Source organism: Microcebus murinus, chromosome 4 (genome assembly GCF_040939455.1).
Source record: "Microcebus murinus isolate Inina chromosome 4, M.murinus_Inina_mat1.0, whole genome shotgun sequence".
Lineage (NCBI taxonomy): Eukaryota > Metazoa > Chordata > Mammalia > Primates > Cheirogaleidae > Microcebus > Microcebus murinus.
The window spans coordinates 101,970,414-101,990,676 of NC_134107.1; the positions used below are offsets into that span (position 1 = coordinate 101,970,414).

A 20,263-nucleotide genomic window follows, 5' to 3' on the forward strand; every position below is an offset into this window, starting at 1 on the left:
CGTGTCAATGTATCATAGTTCTTTATACTTTGCATATTTCTCATTAAGATTATTTTGTTTAATATTTGATAAAATCTTTTAAAAATTTTTTTAATTTTTTTCTCTCCCTCCCATCTCAAAATCTTTTTTCTAAACAAAAGATATCCAATGGGAAAATGAAGAATAGCTTTCTAATGGTATCATTATTATAGAATATTATTGAACCAAGAGTTAAAATAATATTTTAGATAAAATGTAAAATACAGAATGATAAATAATAGGGTGGCAATAATAGGGTGGACTGTTTCTTACTAATTTAGCATTACAATAATTAAAGTATTATTTCCCCTATTACCCTAAGTGAACTAAGACAAAATATAATAATAGGTGTATTAATGCTCTTCTCTCAGCTTGAATAATTACTTTTGTAAAGGTAAAAATACTGTTGACCAAAAAAGAAAAAATTGCAAATTGAGTGATTGAAGCCATTATTTCTGACTGGTTATTTATTCTTTCAACCAGTTTGATTAAGAACAAATCAACAGGTTCCAGGGAGAGGAGGGAATAAGCAGAAGAGGCATTGATCCCTGTGAACATGCCTTTGAAAACCCCCATTCAGTATCCTCCCTGTGCCATGTCACTGGCCATCTTCTTAGTTTCACTTTCAGTATGCATATTATAGGTTTCAACTTTGGATGTCCTCATCATAGCTTTGCTCTCTGCAGGCACTGTCGGTAAAGCAAAACAATGAAGTGCAATTTAGAATAGGTATCGGTTATGTAACACATTCAGAAAGGATCAAAAATAAATAACTGGAAAATACAGGGATATCTGCCAGATACTTTGCAGGAGGACAGAGAAGCCCTAAAGAAATCAGAATCCAGCTGAGGTTGGATCATGCATACTAAATTCTTTTAGTAAACACAGAAGGAAAAACACACAACAATGACAGCTTGGACCTAATAATTTCCCCTCGTTGTGCTGAGCAAGACAAAGCCAAATCCACACTTTCTAACACAGAATCACAGCACAGTCACTACACCATGGGTTCCCCTACCTATCTTCTGTTCTGACACACATGCTGCCTGTTCACGGCCAGGGCCTGTTTCCAGGTCTAAGCCCAATGGGCACGGTTTAGAAAAGACACAGCACACGTACCTCTGCTTTGCCTGTAAGAGACATGTCTCAGCAGCTGGCCAGAAGTCCTCTTTACAGCACTTTAAGGTATAGAAGTAACAGAATTCCATCTGAAGCCACGGACATGAACTTCTTCCACTTTTTCAACAAATCTGAGAACAATAAGATGAGGGTTAATTCAGTACACGCATTTGAAGATACAATAATGCAGCCAAGAGGAAGAAGTGCCAGTGTGGCTTCGGGAGAGGAGGAGAGGATGGAGGAGGATGAAGGAAATAAAGATGGAGAAGCAGAAGGTCCATGGGAAGAGTCCCATCCCTCCATCTTGAGCATTACCTTGTCCTCAAGAGATCGCAGGTCCAGAGTCAGAAAACCAGCCCGAGAGTCCCCATTCTGCCATTCATTTTTAAAGTGTCCTTGGACAAGTTACTTTAACTCTTTGAGTCTTAATCTCCTTGCCGTAAAACAGAGATAATAATAACACCTGTCTTCTCAAGCTCAAAAATATTTGTGAGAATGAAAATGTGGTGTGGCTTTAAGAGGCCCATCCATTTGAGCAACTCCCTATTCAGGATGCTCCAAGAGGAAGTCATTGAGTGATAAAAGATATCCCACCTCGGCTGGGTCAAGATTCTCAATGTCCATTAGCATAGACTGTATGCTTGTCTTCCAGTGCTCAAGGTCCTTCACCACATCAGGGAATGGAGGATAAACGTCATCCTCACATTCCAGGCTCTCTACTGAGGAGGAGTCACTCAGTTCAAAGTGAGAAACATCTGTCAAAAAAATCAAACCATGGTTAATACTTTTACTCAGCAGGAATAGAGCCCACACTGCCTTGGAAACAAATTATGGTGCTTAGTTTAATTCTCTTTTCATGTAGAGTACTCAGATTCCTTTCTTGAATACACTCTGAGGAAAGAAAGGATCTTTTCCAATCTTGCCAAATGTTAGTACAGAATAAAAGAAGAAACACCTATTGGGTGATGAATGGGCTTTCCTTAAGTAAGGTTTTCTCAAAGTGATGAACATGTCATAAGGCCACGAAATGGTGAAAAATATGAAGGAAGTAATGCTAGATATACCTAGATTCTGAAAAAAAGACTCTGCCTTCTAACACGGATTGCTGGTTGTTATACATAATTAACGTAGCCTTGGGGAAACCATTCACTAACCTTATCAATTTCTCTTATGCAAAGTTCTTTAATACCCATTACCTAATTTAATATTCATCATAACAACAAAGGAATTTTTATCCACATTTCATAAATGAAGATATTAATTTTCAGTGGTATAGAATAATTGGCCCAAGAACACACAACTAGTAACTGGTGGTACAGGAATTCATATTCTAGAAGGTTGTTTGCCTTTGAATTCAGCATCTCTCCACCCCAAATGATGTCAGTTGTTTTCAAACCATCTCATAGCACATTAGAATTAGACTTCTGAAAAGTGTCTCAGGGACCAGTAAGAAGAGGGAAAGTAAGGAAAAAAATGGCCTGCCCCTACTATCTCTGGGCTTTTTATTTCAGTTTCAACCATAGTACATCCTACTTTCCACTGTGTTTTGTGGTTCCTTGAAAAAAATTCTTCATTTCGAGGAGTTTGGTTTGGTTTTTCTTTAATATTTTAATTTCTTTAGTGCATTTTTTTTCTTCCATGTCCTGGATTTTTTGTGGTTTCTTTGTATTGGTTATCCTTTTTTTTTTTTCTTGCATTTCATTGAGTTTTCTTACAATCTGTGTTCGAAAATTTTCTTCTGTCATTTTCATTTTCTCAATTTGGGTGATGTCCATTGCTAGAGAGCTGGTGTTCCCCTTTGGGAACTTTCTGTGTGCTTTCTGTTTGATTCTTCGTACTTCCAGAGTTCTTTTGCTGATTCCTTCCCATCTGGATCAGCTGTTGCTTCTACCTTTTGGGTTTTGTTTGGAAAATGAAACACCCTGGTTAGACTCTGCGCCAGAGGTGATGTTTAGGAGCAAGGCAGATTGCAGGTGCTGCCTACTAGCTTGGATGTGTGTGTTTCTATGGTTGCTTGATATGCCGCTAGGGGGAGCCACTAATATGTTGATCAGGGCTCTTCTACCACCATGGGGAGGCTGCACCTGATTGGAGGGGTTACTTGGTGTACCTGCTGTGCCCTCTGGCCAGCGCCACCACTGTGGCCAAAGCTGCAGCCAGCACATCAGCACAGCTTGAGCCTGAGCCAGCATAGCCAGAGCTGGAGCCACTGCTACAGCTGCCCAAAGGTCTACTTCAACATGGGCATTTTCTTCTAATGGCAAGACAGGGTTCTTAGACCTGGCTTCTTGTTCCCCAACCATATTGAAGGTTTCTGTCCTCTGTATTAGAATCTTACATTTAATTGGATCTGCCTTGTTTTGATACAGAATCATAGAAAACTATACGTAAGGGATTTCGTCCCATTTCCCGACACAGTGACAAAACAAATCTAATTGGAGAATAATATTGCAGCTCAATGAGCCATTAAGGAGCCATATTTCCCAGCCCCGTGAGACTACTGGGGCCAGGCAGTATTACACAAATATACAATTTTTTTTATAGGCTCATAGCCATATTCAGATTACTTTGTAAAAGATGGTTGGATCAAATTGTTTTTGTCAAAGTTGAGACTTGTTCACATAGCCAAACTGCAGTTGCCCCAAGAGGCAATGTCATGAAAACTATGGACTAAAATTTTGGGTAAAGCAGCTTTCGTGGGAGTTTGAGTTTTTTAAAAAAGGCCTCTTTAACCCTTTTTTCCCCTTCAGTTTCAAATGAGTAACTGGCTGTTCCCAGCTGGCCTTGAATTTGTGATAACATAGTTGAATGAGCTCCATCTCAACATCCATAACTTAGAAATCACAGCTTCATCCAGGAAAAGACAGACAGTTTAAGAAACTTTGTACTTTAACTCCACAGTGCCAGACAGACCATTTGAGCTCTGAAATTGTCTTGATGTAATTTGCCCATCATTTCAAACATGTGCACAAGAACAGAGCATAGTGTGTGGAGACAAGCTGAAGTCCTAGAAAACCTGGCATGTTTTTAAACTTTATCATAGACAGTACATTTATATGTCATATACTAATACAGATAAACACTCAATACAAAGAGAAATGGAAAAGGTTTCAAACACAAGCCCGGGAAAAACACATCAGACAAAACAAAACCCAAAACAAATACAGTTCATTCAGAATATTTGTAGAAGGAGACTGGGGAGAAGTTTTCAAGAATCTTATCTCAAACCATTACCACAAACAACCTGTTCGAATAGGTCCAAATAGCACGAAATCCCATACAGCAGGGACAGAGGATTCCCAGTGTACAACTTTTACATTTATGAATGGAATTCTTATTTCCCATGCCACACACACAAACACACATACCAGAGGGACTGCAGTTCCAACAAATGAGCCTAAGGAGTGCCCAATACAAACAGTCACAGGTCCTACCCTGCCAAATGGTTGAGGTCTCTAGCCTAAACACGAACTGTGGAGGAATTCCCCAAACGGAGAGAGGAGTTTTAGGTCCTACTCTCCCAAATGGCTGAGGTTCCCCTCCCAAACAGAAATTCCAGAGAACCTCCCCAGAGGATGAAATGAGTTTTTCTGATGTGCAGTACCTTCAAAGAGCTCTCACCTGTCCAGATGCAAATGCCAAAATCCAAAAGTCAAAAGTCCATTCGTCCCTGACAATCAGGGATGCATTTGGGGCTGACAATAGGGAAATTAGTGGGAGAAACCAAAACCAACCTCTGGCAGAAACTCAGCCAGGCAGCTCCTAGGGAGGCTAAAGTCTGTCCCCACTCCTTGGCCACCAGTCCATGAGCAACGGATCCTGGATGAGTCCCCAAGTGGGTAACGAACCCACAAGGGGGGGTCGATGTTGCCTGCCACACAGAAAACCAGTTAGTAAGATAGCGAGGATTGTTAAGGAGGAAAGGATTTATTTTAGTGGGCATGTCAACTGGGAGGGGGTTATGAACTGCCTAAAATGAACCTCCTCAGCCAACATGTTTTTTCTAGAGGTGAAATGAATAATGCAGGTGGGGTGTGAGCATCATTGCATGTTTGGAGTAGAGTGCAGGGCATGCAAGTGCAGCGAGAAATCATGTGAGTAAATATGTCCCATGATCAAAAAATGGCAGATAAACCCCCTCCCAGGGTGGGGATTTTAGTATCATTATAAACTAGGGGTTAATATTGATTATTCTTTCAGCCTTGGACACAGATTCAGGGGGTCTGTGGGCATGGTTTGTGGTAGAGTATTACTTATCTTTTTTTCTCCAAACAAACAGGTGGTGTGAGGCTTTGAAGAAGGTTCCACCATTCCTGGCAAAGAAACTCAAAAGAGAATGTGTCAGTGCAACAGAAAGTTACAAAGTTCCAATCAGCAAATCTGACTGTTCTGTGCCTAATTTCTGCCTATTTTGAGACTGTAGCTGCTAAGCTACCAGGGCCGAGGTAAATCTTACTGTGGAGGTTACTAACAGCTACCAGCCCCAGCCATAATGTGAACACTAAAAACCCATTGAAACTAAAAGTATTATTGAGAAAAGCATTTTCTATCTTATGGAGCCAGTTACACTATTATTTCCCCTCTTACCCTACATGAACTAACAAAAAATTTAATAGTGATTGTAATAATGCTATTCTCTTAGCTTGGATAATTATTTTTGTAAAGGTATAGCCAATATTCTTAACCAAAAAAGAAAAATTGCCAATTGAATGATTGAAAAATATTATTTCTGACTGATTACATATTCATTTAAATCAATTTGATTTAGAACAAATAAATCATCAGGGCCCCTGGAGAGCAGGGAATAAATAAAATAGCCCTAGACTCCTGTGGGCAGGCCTTTGAAAACCCCAATTCACAATTCTTTTAATGCAATGTCACTCGCCATCACCTTAGTTTGAGTTTAGCATGCATATCACAGATTCCCACGTTGGATCCTCTCATTGTAGATTTGCTCTCCAGAGGCACTGTAGGTAAAGCAAAACATATAAGTGAAATCCAGAATAGGCATCAGTTTTTTAAGACATTCAGAAAGAAGCTAACATAAATGATAACTGGAGAATATAGGGATGTCTTGCAGAAATTTTAGAGGGGAATAGAGAAGACGTTAAAGAAATCAGAATCCACCTAGGATTGTGTTTTGGATATCAAACTGTTTTAGTAAAAAGAGAAGCCAAGAACACACAACAATGACAGCTTGGACCTAATAATTTCCCCTGGTTGTGCTGAGCAAGACAAAGCCAAATCCACACTTTCTAACACAGAATCACAGCACAGTCACTACACCATGGGTTCCCCCATCTAAATTCTCTTCTGATGCACATGCTGCCTGTTCACAGCCAGGGCCTGTTTCCAGGTCTAAGCCCAATGGGCACGGTTTAGAAAAGACACAGCACACGTACCTCTGCTTTGCCTGTAAGAGACATGTCTCAGCAGCTGGCCAGAAGTCCTCTTTACAGCACTTTAAGGTATAGAAGTAACGAATTCCATCTGAAGCCACGGACATGAACTTCTTCCACTTTTTCAACAAATCTGAGAACAATAAGATGAGGGTTAATTCAGTACATGCATTTGAAGATACAATAATGCACCCGAGAGGAAGAAGTGCCAGTGTGGCTTCGGGAGAGGAGGAGAGGATGGAGGAGGATGAAGGAAATAAAGATGGAGAAGCAGAAGGTCCATGGGAAGAGTCCCATCCCTCCATCTTGAGCATTACCTTGTCCTCAAGAGATCGCAGGTCCAGAGTCAGAAAACCAGCCCGAGAGTCCCCATTCTGCCATTCATTTTTAAAGTGTCCTTGGATAAGTTACTTTAACTCTTTGAGTCTTAATCTCCTTGCCGTAAAACAGAGATAATAATAACACCTGTGTTCTCAAGCTCAAAAATATTTGTGAGAATGAAAATGTGGTGTGGCTTTAAGAGCACACCACATTGAGCAACTCCCTATTCAGGATGCTCCAAGAGGAAGTCATTGAGTGATAAAAGGTATGCCACCTCAGCTGGGTCAAGATTCTCAATGTCCATTAGCATAGACTGTATGCTTGTCTTCCAGTGCTCAAGGTCCTTCACATCAGAGAATGGAGCATAAACGTCATCCTCACATTCCAGGCTCTCTACTGAGGAGGAGTCACTCAGTTCAAAGTGAGAAACATCTGTCAAAAAAATCAAACCATGATTAATACTTTTACTCAGCAGGAATAGAGCCCACACTGCCTTGGAAACAAATTATGGTGCTTAGTTTAATTCTCTTTTCATGTAGAGTATTCAGATTCCTTTCTTGAATACACTCTGAAGAAAGAAAGGATCTTTTCCAATCTTGCCAAATGTTAGTACAGAATAAAAGAAGAAACACCTGTTGGAGTATACTAGATGTATCTCAGGTCCCCATGAATAGGCTTTCCTTAAGTAAGATTTTCTCAAAGTAATGAACATGTCATAAGGCCACAAAATGGTGAAAAATATGAAGGAAGTAATGCTAGATATATCTAGATTCTGAAAAAAAGACTCTGCCTTCTAACACGGATTGCTGGTTGTTATACATAATTAATGTAGCCTTGGGGAAACCATTCACTAACCTTATCAATTTCAAGTTATCAACTTATCAATACAAAGTTTTTTAATACCCATTACCTAATTTAATATTCATCATAACAACAAAGGAATTTTTATTCACATTTCATAAATGAAGATATTAATTTTCAGTGGTATAGAATAATTGGCCCAAGAAAACACAACTAGTAACTGGAGGTACAGGAATTCATATTCTAGAAGATGGTTTGTCTTTGAATTCAGCATCTCCCTACCCCAAATGATGACAGTTGTTTTCAAACCATCTCATAGCACATCAGAATTCTGAGAAGTGTCTCAGGGCCCAGTAAGAGGAGGAAAAGGAAGGAAAACAGAAACAAAACCAAACAATCAAAAAAACAAAAACAAAAACAAAACATGCCTGCCTTTACTACCTCTGGGCTTTTTATTCTAGTTTCAACCATAGCACATTGCACTGTATATATTAGGGATCCTCATGAAGTTTTACTAAAAACAACCAAAAGAAAAAGGTTCAAACCATCATTCCATAGCATGCTACCACCAATAACTTCTTTTTTTTCTGCATATTATGGTGGTACAAATGTTAAGGTTACGTATATTGCCCTTGCACCCCCCCCCCAGTCAGAGCTTCAAGTGTGTCCATCCCCCAAACGTTGCACATCTCACTCATTGTGTTTGTATATACCCATCCCCTCTTCCCCCCTCCCACCCTCCTGATACCCAATAAATGTTACTCCTATATGTCCACTTAGGTGTTTATCAGTTAATACCAATTTTCTGGTGAGTATATGTGGTGCTTGTTTTTCCATTCTTGGGATACTTCACTTAGTAGTATGGGTTCCAGCTCTAGCCAGGAAAATACAAGAGGTACTCTATTACCGTTGTTTCTTATAGCTGAATAGTACTCCATGGAATACATATACCACATTTTATTAATCCACTCATGTATTGATGGGCACTTAGGTTGTTTCCACAACTTTGCAATGGTGAATTGTGCTGCTATAAACATTCGAGTGCAGGTGTCTTTTTCATAAAGTGACTTTTGATCTATTGGGTAGATGCCCAGTAATGGGATTGCTGGATCAAATGGTAGATCTACTTGTATCGCTTTACGGTATCTCCATATTGCTTCCCATAGAGGTTGAACTAGTTTGCAGTCCCACCAGCAATGTAGGAGTATTCCTATCTCTCCACATCCACGCCAACATTCATTGTTTTGGGACTTGTTAATAAAGGCTATTCTCACTAGAGATAAGTGACATATCATTGTGGTTCTGATTTGCATTTTCCTGATGATTAGAGATGCTGAGCATTTTTTTCATATGTTTTTTGGCCATTATTCTGTCTTCTTAAAAGCTGTGACTTCATTAATATACATTTCTAAGCCCTACCATAATATGATCATGCCCTGGCCTATTAAGAGGCCTTTTAGGAAATAATCAGAAGCCTTGGGCCCCACTGACCCAGGACAGAGGCTCCCTTCACCTCAGCTGACAGGAGCTCCAGGAAAACCATTGCCCAATCATCTTCAGAATCATGTGTCTGTTTTTCACAGAAAACAATCCAATTATTGGCAATACCTGAGGAATTTCCTCTAGTGTCATGTGTTCCTGAAAATTCTCCGTAAAGGGATGTGACCTCTTCTCCAAATACTGTTTGGCATTTCTCCAGCATAAATTGAAAGAGCAGCGTAACCTATACAAAGACAGACACACATGAGGTGCTAGTTCTCATATGACATGTCTATAAACCCTATTTCATATCTGAACATATATGATATCTTCAAACATGACATTAACTGCCAGGCACTATAGGAGTGAAGTTTTTAAGTAACTACTCTATTACTACCACTTCCACATTTTTAGTTGAGGACACTGTGTGTCAGTGTCACTGAATTTGCCTAAGATTATGCAACAGGCAAGTGCTGGAGCTGAGAATTGCACCTTAGCTTGCCTAATGCAGGCATCCTTTTTGTTTGTTTTTCCTCATTTAAATTTTACAAATGTATCACCTGCTTTCTTATCACTCTGTGGTTTAAGTTAATCATAGTGTTTATCCTCTTTACAGTGAAAAGAGAAGTAAATCCAATGTTATTACTTTTCTTCTTGACAAATCACTTTTGTATAGTTTATACCTTGATAGAATAAAACACCCCATAGTTAGTAAACTCTAATTTAGAAGTATATTTAAGCTATTTAAGAAATTGTCTATCACAATTAATACTTCAAATTTCATTTTCAAAATGGTGATGCAGTCCCCCAGGGCAGACAAGAAAATATTCGTTACCTTTCTTGCCAATTCATTTTCTGGTTCTGGGCCGCAGGAAGTAGCAGGCCAAAGAATTGTGGGAGCCAGACATGCTGCCAGGTTCGATGAATCCATCTGATTCGATGTAGAATTTTTCTCAATATTGTACAGTAAGGCAAATAGATAGTTCAAGAGCACGACATTTGCTCTTGGAAGCTTCTCTAAGAGGCTAAAGACAGAAAAATGCACTCTTTACACAAGACTTCTTTTTAAAATCTGTAAAGACAGGCAACTTCCTTGCATAAAGAAGAGGGCAAATCAAGAACCCAACTCAGATACACAAGCTTCACTTAAGGTGTACCTAGCAAAGTGAGGATGCCTGAAGAGGAGAAAATAAGCACTTGGGGTTTATTTTTTTGTATATTTCTACACGGTCTTCAAAACCCAATGAAATGTGAAAGAATGCAGGAAAAGTACCATTAAAAATAAAAACCTTTCTGAAATATTTCCCTGAAACTAGTAGAATGTGTTTAAACTTATGCAAATCCTGTAACAATTCAGAATAATCTCAACCAAAACCCAAAAAACATTTCTGATAAAATTAAACAGCCATTCAATTGTAAAGATCTCCTTTATTTCCACGAGGCAACTCAGGAATGTTGTCTCTTGGTAAGAACCCAAACCTCAGCTATAAAGATTTCCAGGTCCATTCTGAGAGTTTATGCTCTGCTCCTCCATTTCCTAAGGTTGATTTTGTCCCAAATCTTGCCTCCTTAGTATCACTTTCACATATAAGTTAAGCTTATAGTAGTATGTTTTCTACTGTTCTCATTTGGTAATTGATAAGGGATTTTTAAATGATTAGTCACCAAAAATTATTATTATTACTATCCAGAAAACAAGATAGGAGCTGATATTCATGATTGTTGCTGTTTTCTATAAGACTTTGCAACCTAGTCATAACAAGGTATTGTCATTCTGTTGCAAATAGCAGAAAAGCCTTTCTTCACTGTAATAGACTGGCAATGAGTATAGTTTTTGTAAGGGTAAGTTATGAAGGATTTTGAGATAGACCAAAAGATTGCTGGGTGTATTCAATGGAAAATAAGGCACTAGCAAATGCTTCTGGGTTACTATGGAGTCCCTAAGCCTTTTCACAAGGGCTATTTTACAACTGTGTAAGTTGTAGATAACTGATAGCAGCGTACATAATACTTGGCTAAAGACTTGAAAATTCTGGCTGGTGGAGAGACAACTGATTTATCTGCACCCTTGCCCTGGTAGAAAAGGCTAATTTTGTATTTTTTTGTAAATTGATTTTCAGTATTTCTGGCTCAAATTGGTTGAACACAGAAGTGGTGGTAATTTGAAATCTACAAAGATGGCTGTAACATCTCTTGGTTCCCTTATTAATAATTTAAAGAAAATCTTTCACATGTGTTTATTTTATGTTTGCATGACAGTCATAATATTACCTTTTTATAAAAAATACCCTTTAACAACTTATAGGATGGATGGATAGATAGATAATGTTTTGGACAATGAGCAAACAAATATAAAAATTTGATGCTACCTGAATGGCTTCCACCAAACAATAATGAAAGTGGAGGTAGTATTATATCACCTGGTTTAGTTTCTGGTATATTCCACAGGTATAGTATGTTAGACATATAAATGTAGACATATAAATGTCTATCAATAGCAGTATGGGAATAATTCACATTTAAAAGTTGCTCAAGAAAATAACTGTACTAAATAAGCATATGCAAATAAATGATTTTGGGATTCTTGAGTTTTTCCAGAACTCAAAGTATTTCTTTTTGTTAATGTACATTTCTTTCCTAGTCTATTATAATGTGAGAAATACCCAGGCATAGGGGTGACAAGTTCTCCAAGCAATTTCCCTGTGCATGAGTAGAAACAGTGCATGCTCTGTAATCAGACTGAGACTTTACAACTCGCCTTTTCCTTGACTCTTCTCAAGGAGTTAACTGATTCTCTGCTGTACTCCCACAGAACTCTCTAGATAGCTCTTTTATAGCACTGATTATACTGCATTATTATGGTAATTCTTGGTTTGTCTATTCTTACTCTACTAAACCGAATTGCTAGAGTAGAGGAAATGGGTCATTTTCTCTGTATGACTTCAGTTCCTGAAGGAATTATATAAGGAGTTATCTGGTTACTTAAATATTTATCAAAATTAAGATCATAAACTATAGAGTGGCCTACAGTATTAGCTAGTGAACTACTGAATGACACCTCTTATTTATTCAGATATACAGAAGATGTACAACGTTCAAGTATTCCATGTAAATATGATTAGGGAGAAGACAATAACTATGATGAGCTAGCATAAATCCATTTTTAAACTGGTCCCTATGAATATGACTTTGATTTTTAACAGATAAATTTATACTTTTTAAAGTTTTAGAAAGGATTTTTGAGACATAACAAAATAGAATAATTACCTTTGAATTTTATTTATTTTGTCTTTATCCTCTCCATTATCCATGACACTGACCCACTCATCATAAAGATCGGATGACAAAATACTTCCAGGAATTTCTTTTAGAAAATCCTTACATAGATGAAAAAACAAATATTTTAAATCATTATTCTCATGCCAAGTATGTACAAGAGAAACCAGAAAGAAAATGTGCTGTTGAAAACTTCAGTTAAGCCCCCCCTTCCATGAACTATACAGAGCTCTGTGCCAGTTCACCACAGACTGGGGACAAAGAAACAGAGGCTTTGATTTTTTATCTAACAGAAGCCATTGGGGTAGCCAAAGTCTGGATTATGGTGGGAAAGAGAAAGGACAACCCATTTGGGTGGATCCTCCTGTTTGCACACAACTTTAGGAAGCTAGTAGAACATGACTGGATCTGGCAGTAAACCATTCTAAGTCCTCTTTTCCCCTTCCCTTAAATGGCTAGCTCAAGGAAATGCACCCAGATAGCTGTGAGACTCAATCTCATAATCATTCATTCAATCATTGTATAAGTGCTTACTCATAGGTACCAAGCACTTCTTGAGGTTCTAGGGAGACAGAAGTGAATTAAACTTAGAAATTTATATTCGAGTGCTATTGGGGCACAATTGCCTCAAGAGCTACTTAGAATTTTCCCCAGTATTCCATATAGAAGGGTTGTCATATAATTGGGGAGCTAAAGTATTCTGGGTACAAGCTGAGACTTGGGGGCTTGGGGCAGCATCACTGTGCTTGACATACACTAAGTAACGTGTCCACAGTACATTATCCTTTCTTGGAGACCCTATTCTGCTGAGACTCCTGGTGAGGCTAGATGTGCTGAAACCAAACCATGACACAAACAGGATATGACCCAAGGCATTGGCTGTTGTACTTTTGTTTACAAAAACTTAAAAGTAAACTAAATTTGTTCCCAGTCTGAGAAAGTTGATTCTAGGCCAACTCTCACTGTTGCTTTTGGCATGGCATTAGCAACACCAAGCTTTTATTCTGATCTCCCACTGAGCAAACATTAGGCAAAGGAAACTCAATTTCATGTCAAAGCACTATATCTGTAGTTGGCTATCTTCTTGCAACTTCCTGCTTATAACATATAGAAAGGTGAAAGTCTACAACTGCATAATTTTAACTTTTGTTGGAACACCAAAACAATAACTTTATGTTCTTTATAGAAGGCAACACACAACCTGTTACTTCTGTATCATGTTCATTTCACTATATGAAAGCTATGATAACTTATTGTTATAGTGAGCTGATTACACGGGCATCTTTCCCACTTGCTTATGAGTGCTTCCAGGGAAGGGACAGACCTTCACCATTTTGTACACATCAATGCCAAGCAAGGTCCTTAGCAAAGGTCACCATTAAACTGCAGCTGAAGTCATATGCCCAAACATTAATGAGGGACAAGAGAAGGCCAATCAAGTATAAATGAGTTTTTAGGATAATTTTAAGAACCTGTTTCTCATCATGTCACTCTCTTACCATACTTTATTTCTTTTTAGAGTAGTTAACAAGAAGGAAGATGGATTGATTCAAAGTCTTTCTCTGTTCTATCGTATCTTCTAGTGGAAATGCACCTGGATAGTTGTGCATCAGGTACATCATCACAAAAGTTAACTGCCCTAGGGTAAAGCTATTGAGTTTTCATAATTCTAAACTAATTTTAGCTGTCGCACCCACTTTAAAAGTCAGATTTAGAAGAGGCAAAAATGTGTTATTTCAAAATCAGGTAGTGATAATAGCTCCTTTAAAGTATCAATGGAAAACATACTCTGATCTGTCTTGAAAACATCATTAAATCTTAAATCTAATGATAAAGATAACTTAAAGATAACTTAGTAACAACTCAGTGAACTCTCCCACAGCTGGAAAACAGCTTATGAAATACAACCACCATCACAGATGAATAGGACGTGAGAGGTGTGGTTCTGGATTATTGTCACCAACTCACGGCACTTAACTGAAAGTCTCTTCCCTTCCAAAACAGAGCCTAGGCCATCAGCAGAACTCCCAAAATGATTTGAGTTGATATTCCACAGAATTAAATGTGAATTTTTCCTCAAAAGTCAGAGGCATCAAAGTTATGGTATCTCAAGCAATTTTTGTCCAGTTACACTTCGAAGGGTTAAACTTATATGTAAGCAAACCAGCATAAGTGAAAAATTCAAGGAAATCTTAAGTACCATTTCAAAACAGACTTAACAATAAGAAATAAACAACAACAACAAAAGAAAAACAGAAGCTCAGAAAGTTCTGGTAAAAAATATGTTCCTTCCTGTAACCACTGGAAGAAATGGGAGTAAAACACAGTTGTATGACAAAACTTCAATTACTTGGAACCCATTAACCAGACTCTTCAATCATGGGGACCATTTTTCATCTTTTGTTTTCAGACAAATGCTATTTATATAACTTGAAACAATGTAGCTCTTCTAAAATGTGCTTCTTTGTGATAGCCTGAAAAATTTAGCACAAAATTTTTAGGAGTGTAGTGCTATGAAGACTAGCAGAGTAAGAAAATATTTTCTGAGCCAGGCTTTACCTTTTTAAACTTCTTAAATTCAGAGATGGAAGAAAAATTAATTATATGAAAAAAAAAAGATGCATCATACGTATATATCCTGGCATATATAATTGAAATACTATACCATGTATATATTTATTGTATTTCAGGATTGCAGAATAAATACATATTCTGTGCAAAACAGATTAGCCGATCCTAGCTCAAACTCTCCCATTTTCTTGAGTGATATTTAATTGCAAAATTCTATAGCAGGGTTTGTTGAACAGCAGACATGGACCATGTACCAAGAAACATGTCATTGTACATAGAGTCATGAAGTAAGATTAAATAAGCTGCTGGCCACTCAGCTGGAGTGGAGGAATGCAAGATTCACTGTCATCATGTTTTTATTCATTTGGTTTCTATGCTTTAGGTTCTGAGGTGCAGGCTAGGGCCCTGTCTCTACCCCTGGCTCTGGTCTGTTCCAATCCTTTGGGAGATGGGAGTCTAAGGCAGTTCTGCAGAAGTGATTTTCAGGGTCAAAACCTCAACTTAAAATGCTGATTTTAACTCTGGCTTTTCTAAAACTGTAGGGCATTTCCAAGAATGTGGGGTAGAAAACATTTTAGAACTCTGTAAACTTGTAACTGTAGATGGGGCTTATGTAACCATAGTTGAAGCATAAGAACTATAAAGAAAGTCCAATGTATTAAAGGTAAAAGAAAACCTAGATTTCAAATTCATTCCTCCTCAGCTTTTAAAGTAAAAGGAGTTAAGGATCTTTGGCATGATGATTATGAAAACAAAAGGAATTTTCTGCAGTTTCAGCAAATCTTTTAGTTGTAAGGCAAATATATTTTCTTACTATTATTGGGGCACCCATCCTCTGGTTGCCCCCTTTGCTGACTTCCCTTGTGGGGGCATTCATTCTTCCAGTGGCCAAACCCCTTGCAATTGGCTCACTGTTCTCCCGCCAGGGGCGCCCATCCTCTGGTTCCCCCCTTTCATGGGGGTCCAGGCTGCCTGGACAGGTCAGATCTACTGAGGGCAGCAGCCAGGAGGGCAGCCTTTTTCTTCATCCTCTGGTCTTTCTCCCTCTGAGCGGTCCAGTCCCGGTTGACGTACACCTTCTGGGCCACCTCCATTAACTGTGTGATAGGCATGCCTGCAAATCCTTCAAATTTTTGCAGCTTCCTTGGGATTTCGGAGGCTGATTGCCCAACTGAACGCTGTATTCACTATTCTCTGGTTTTCGGCTGCCTCTGGGTCAAAAGGTGTATATACTCGGTACGCCTCACAGAGGTGCTAGTAGAAGTCATTGGGTGACTCCTCTGGCTTCTGGGTAATTAGGGCAACCTTGTTCATGTTGGTCCGCTTTTTGGCCCCTTCCCAAACTCCTTGGAGAAGAGCTTCTCGGTACCGCTCAAGTGCTGCTTGCCCTTCCACAGTGTTGAAATCCCACCCTGGGATGGTCTCAGGCGCCGCTTGAGATGCCCATTGTTCCACATCCAGGGTGCCCGCTGGCGCCCGCTCCTGCAGCCACTTCCGAGTTCCAATCATGATCCGACGCCATTCTTCAGTACTGAAGAGAGTCAGCAGGAGTTGCCAGCAATCTTCCCATGTGGGGTGGTGAGTCTGGAAGATAGACTCCAGGAGGTCGATGAGGGCCTGCGGTTTCTCCAAGTAGGAAGGAGTGTGGTGTTTCCAATTCAATAGAGCAGTGGTGGAGAAAGGCTGATAATACAGGGCAGGTTGCCCCATCTGGATGGTTCCGGCATCCCAAACCTGCGGCGGACCTAGCATTTTACGCAGAGACATCTGGAAGGCTGGGGCAGACTGCGACCAGCAGACAAGTGGTGGAGATACCAGAGGTGGAGAAACCAATGGTGGTAGGGTGTATGCAGTCCTAGTCACCACTCTCCATACTGAATGCATGAAACTTATCAGCATGCACCTTAGAACTGTTGGCTTGGATTCGGATCCTCCCATGTTTCAACTGATTTAGCCAGCACTCCTGTTCCCTACACTGCCTGACAACACTCCTTTTCTGAACCTCATCCCTGCCTAGACTCTGGTCCCTGCTCTGGCTCCTCCCCTTTCTATGCCGACGTTGCCACAGAACCCCAGATTAGGACCCACTCAACCCCCGTAGCCGAAGCTGTGGAGCTACCGACACAATGACTGCAAGCAGTCACTGTTCCCTCCACTCACATTCACTCAGAGGTTACATATTCCCTCCCCTTGGGGATCCCTGTCCTTAGGAGCTGATAGGGCTCCTCTTCTGTCCTGATGACAGGCCTCTGTCCCGCTGATGGGCCTACCCCCCTAGGAGCCAATTGGGCCGCTCTTCCATCCCACTGACGCGCCTACCCCTAGGAGCCGATCTGATGGGCCCACACCCTAGGAGCCGATTGGGCTCTTCTTCCGTCCCACTGATGGGCCTACCTCTAGGAGCCGATCAGGCTTCTCTTCTGTCCCACTTTTGGGCCTACATCCTAGGAGCCCAGTGGGCTCCTCTTCCATCCCACTGACGGGCCTATACCCTAGGAGCTGATGGGGCTCCTCTTCTGTCCTAGTGACAGACCTATCTTGGGCGGGTCCTAGGCCCCTACCTTGTCTGACGTCCTGGCCTTGGTCTTCTGCTCCAGCTTGCTCATCCTGGCACCCACCTGCTCAGCCTCCTGCTCCTGCCCATGCACCGTGGAGGCCAACACTTGCCGGAAGGCCTGTTACAGCGTGGCCTGCGTCAGTGCCCCTGCTTCTCCTCCCTCAGCAAGACCTTGGCCAGCTTAGCCAACATGGCACTGAAGGAGAGAGGTGCTGCTCAGTGGCATCCTCCATCAAGGGTGCTGTGCACCATTAAGGGTGCTGTCCCAGCGGCTTCAAGGGGCCAGCCCGGTCGGCTTTCCTAGCCAGGGAACCAAAATGTTGCGGCAATGTGTACAGCTAGTGTTACAGCTCTAGTGTTATAGCTCTTGACTGGGGAAAGAATGGAGCGGCACATGAAGAGTGGGAGAACAGTCTTTATTACTTCCCAGCAGGCTCAGCACACCTAGTGTTACAGCTCTCTTTGCATCTTCCAATCTTCTGACCCTTCCGCTCCTTCTGTTCCTCCTTTTATACCCTTGGTAGGGCTCAAAAAGCGTCCAATCAACTACAAGCTTTAACATCCAATCAACATCAAGCTTTAACATCCAATCACCAACAAGCTTTAACATCCAATCAAAAACAGTGGGATTCAAAAATTACCCAATCAGGATCACGCAAGCAGCGTGGCCAGTAACAGGCAGCGGCATGTGGGCCTGGGGGCATTCCGGCAGTCAGGGTCCCAGGCAGCTCTGGGGGGGTGGCGGCCCCAGCAGCGTGCCCTCCAACTGGCCACGTGCAGCACTGGCCCGCAGAGATGTGGAGCTACAGGGAGGCAGCAAGTGGCTGTGTCCTGGTACCCGACATTTTCCGAATCACTATAATAAACTTCTGTAATTATTTTCAAAAGTTTAATAAATGTTTGTTTTTGAAAACTTTGCCTTCATTCAGAAGGTAGTGAGACAGTGAGGAAATCATCATAAGCAGAAGGTTTGTTTTGGTAAAATCTTTGAGCGTGTGCTTTGATTAAATGTTAATTAAACTTTATCTTTTACATGGGGTTTCAGAAGTGAAGAGATTAGCCTGCGGGAGAAAAACTATTTAAAAAGCCTATCTGGGCCGGGCGCTGTGGCTCACGCCTGTAATCCTAGCTCTTGGGAGGCCGAGGCGGGCGGATTGCTCAAGGTCAGGAGTTCAAAACCAGCCTGAGCAAGAGCGAGACCCCGTCTCTACTATAAATAGAAAGAAATTAATTGGCCAACTGATATATATATATAAAATTAGCCGGGCATGGTGGCGCATGCCTGTAGTCCCAGCTACCCGGGAGGCTGAGGCAGAAGGATCACTCGAGCCCAGGAGTTTGAGGTTGCTGTGAGCTAGGACGCCACGGCACTCACTCTAGCCTGGGCAACAAAGTGAGACTCTGTCTCAAAAAAAAAAAAAAAAAAAGCCTATCTGATATGTGATATCAGCGGTGGTGGCTTTTAAAGTCCAATGTTGATTTGCGAAATGTTTCTTAACACTATTTCAATTCTAAATCTATTATAGGTCATTGTAGACAGAAATAATGCTCACAATTAAAAAATTTATCTTGAGAGCTACACATGCTGTGGATAAAAGAAGAACTTTTCCTACCATTAAGATAGATGCCAGAACAAAGGCATTTTCCCGGTACAGCTGTACTGGTACTCCACAATTAAGTTTTTCTTTTAGTTGTCGGCAATATTCCGTGTTGGCCGGTACAAAGAAGATGCCTTCCTTCAGAGGGCCTTTTTCATTCAGGAACAAAAGAGTATCCTATGGGAAAGCAAAGAACAAAAACCAAAATGGCACTTGACACATATAAACAAGGGGACATGTACTTGCCTTCTTTGGCTGCCAGAGGCTAGGATGTTGCTAGCGTAGAACAGCTGAAGGATTGGAGCTGGATGGATGGCTACAAAGATTAATCAATTTTTATGGAGAGCAGAAGAGTGGTTCCCAAGGTGTAGAGGTGGTGGTTGGGGTGGGGAGATTTTGGTGAAAGGATATAAAATTTCAGTTAGACAGGAGAATTAAGTTGAGGTGATCTATATACCAAGGAAACTACAGTTGACAACAATGCCCTGTATTCTTAAAAGTTGCTAATGGAGTATTTTAAATGGTTTCTAATTTTTTTTTTTTTCCTGTTTTTACATCCTCTGCTTGCAGTATAAAGAGGATGGGTTTTGGAGACATGCAATCCCTGGGATTTGAAACCTAGTTATGCTACATATTTACTTTGTAACCTTGAATAAAGTTCTGAGGCTTCTAAAAATTTGTCAAATGATGATGATGTGATATTAACTACTCCTGAAATTTCTTGTGAAGGCTAACCAACAATGGCTGGCTTAGTGTCTGGCACTTAGAGGTGCATGACATAGGATGAAATCCCATACATGTACCATAGTTCTTAAAGGATACTCAATAAATTCTGCTTAGAAGTGATTAATATATCAATTGTAGAGAATGTAAACTCAGTGGCTTTGATCTGACCCACTGTATATGCAAAAGAAGAATAAATACCAGAGACTGTATCTTTATGCTTAAACATATTAACTATAAATAAAATAATTCCTAAAACTTAAATATAAGAGTCAGTAGTTTCTGATACTAAAGTGATAAAAGAAAACTTTCAGAACAAAGTGGAATTCAAGACAGGATTTCTGAGGGATAATGAAAATTCTCTGTCTACAGAGAAAACCCTAATTTATCTGAGCAGGCTT

At 40.2% G+C, this 20,263-nt stretch overlaps 1 protein-coding gene across 1 annotated transcript in view; it reads right to left on the reverse strand.

Annotated features, from left to right (window-relative positions):
* Positions 1-455: 455 nt before the first annotated feature.
* The window catches only part of LOC105885140 (rho GTPase-activating protein 20-like), a 56,901-nt gene continuing 37,093 nt past the window's right edge, over positions 456-20,263 (reverse strand). Inside the window, exons 11-20 of the mRNA XM_076001419.1 lie at positions 19,155-19,316; positions 12,405-12,514; positions 9,973-10,162; positions 9,267-9,381; positions 6,854-7,289; positions 6,540-6,669; positions 4,872-6,104; positions 1,453-1,892; positions 1,138-1,268; positions 456-707 (exon numbers count right to left, since the gene is read on the reverse strand). Of these exons, the coding sequence (XP_075857534.1) occupies positions 7,081-7,289; positions 9,267-9,381; positions 9,973-10,162; positions 12,405-12,514; positions 19,155-19,316 (786 nt within the window). The 3' untranslated portion in view covers positions 456-707; positions 1,138-1,268; positions 1,453-1,892; ... (1 more) ...; positions 6,540-6,669; positions 6,854-7,080. The remainder of the gene's footprint in view (positions 708-1,137; positions 1,269-1,452; positions 1,893-4,871; positions 6,105-6,539; positions 6,670-6,853; positions 7,290-9,266; positions 9,382-9,972; positions 10,163-12,404; positions 12,515-19,154; positions 19,317-20,263) is intronic.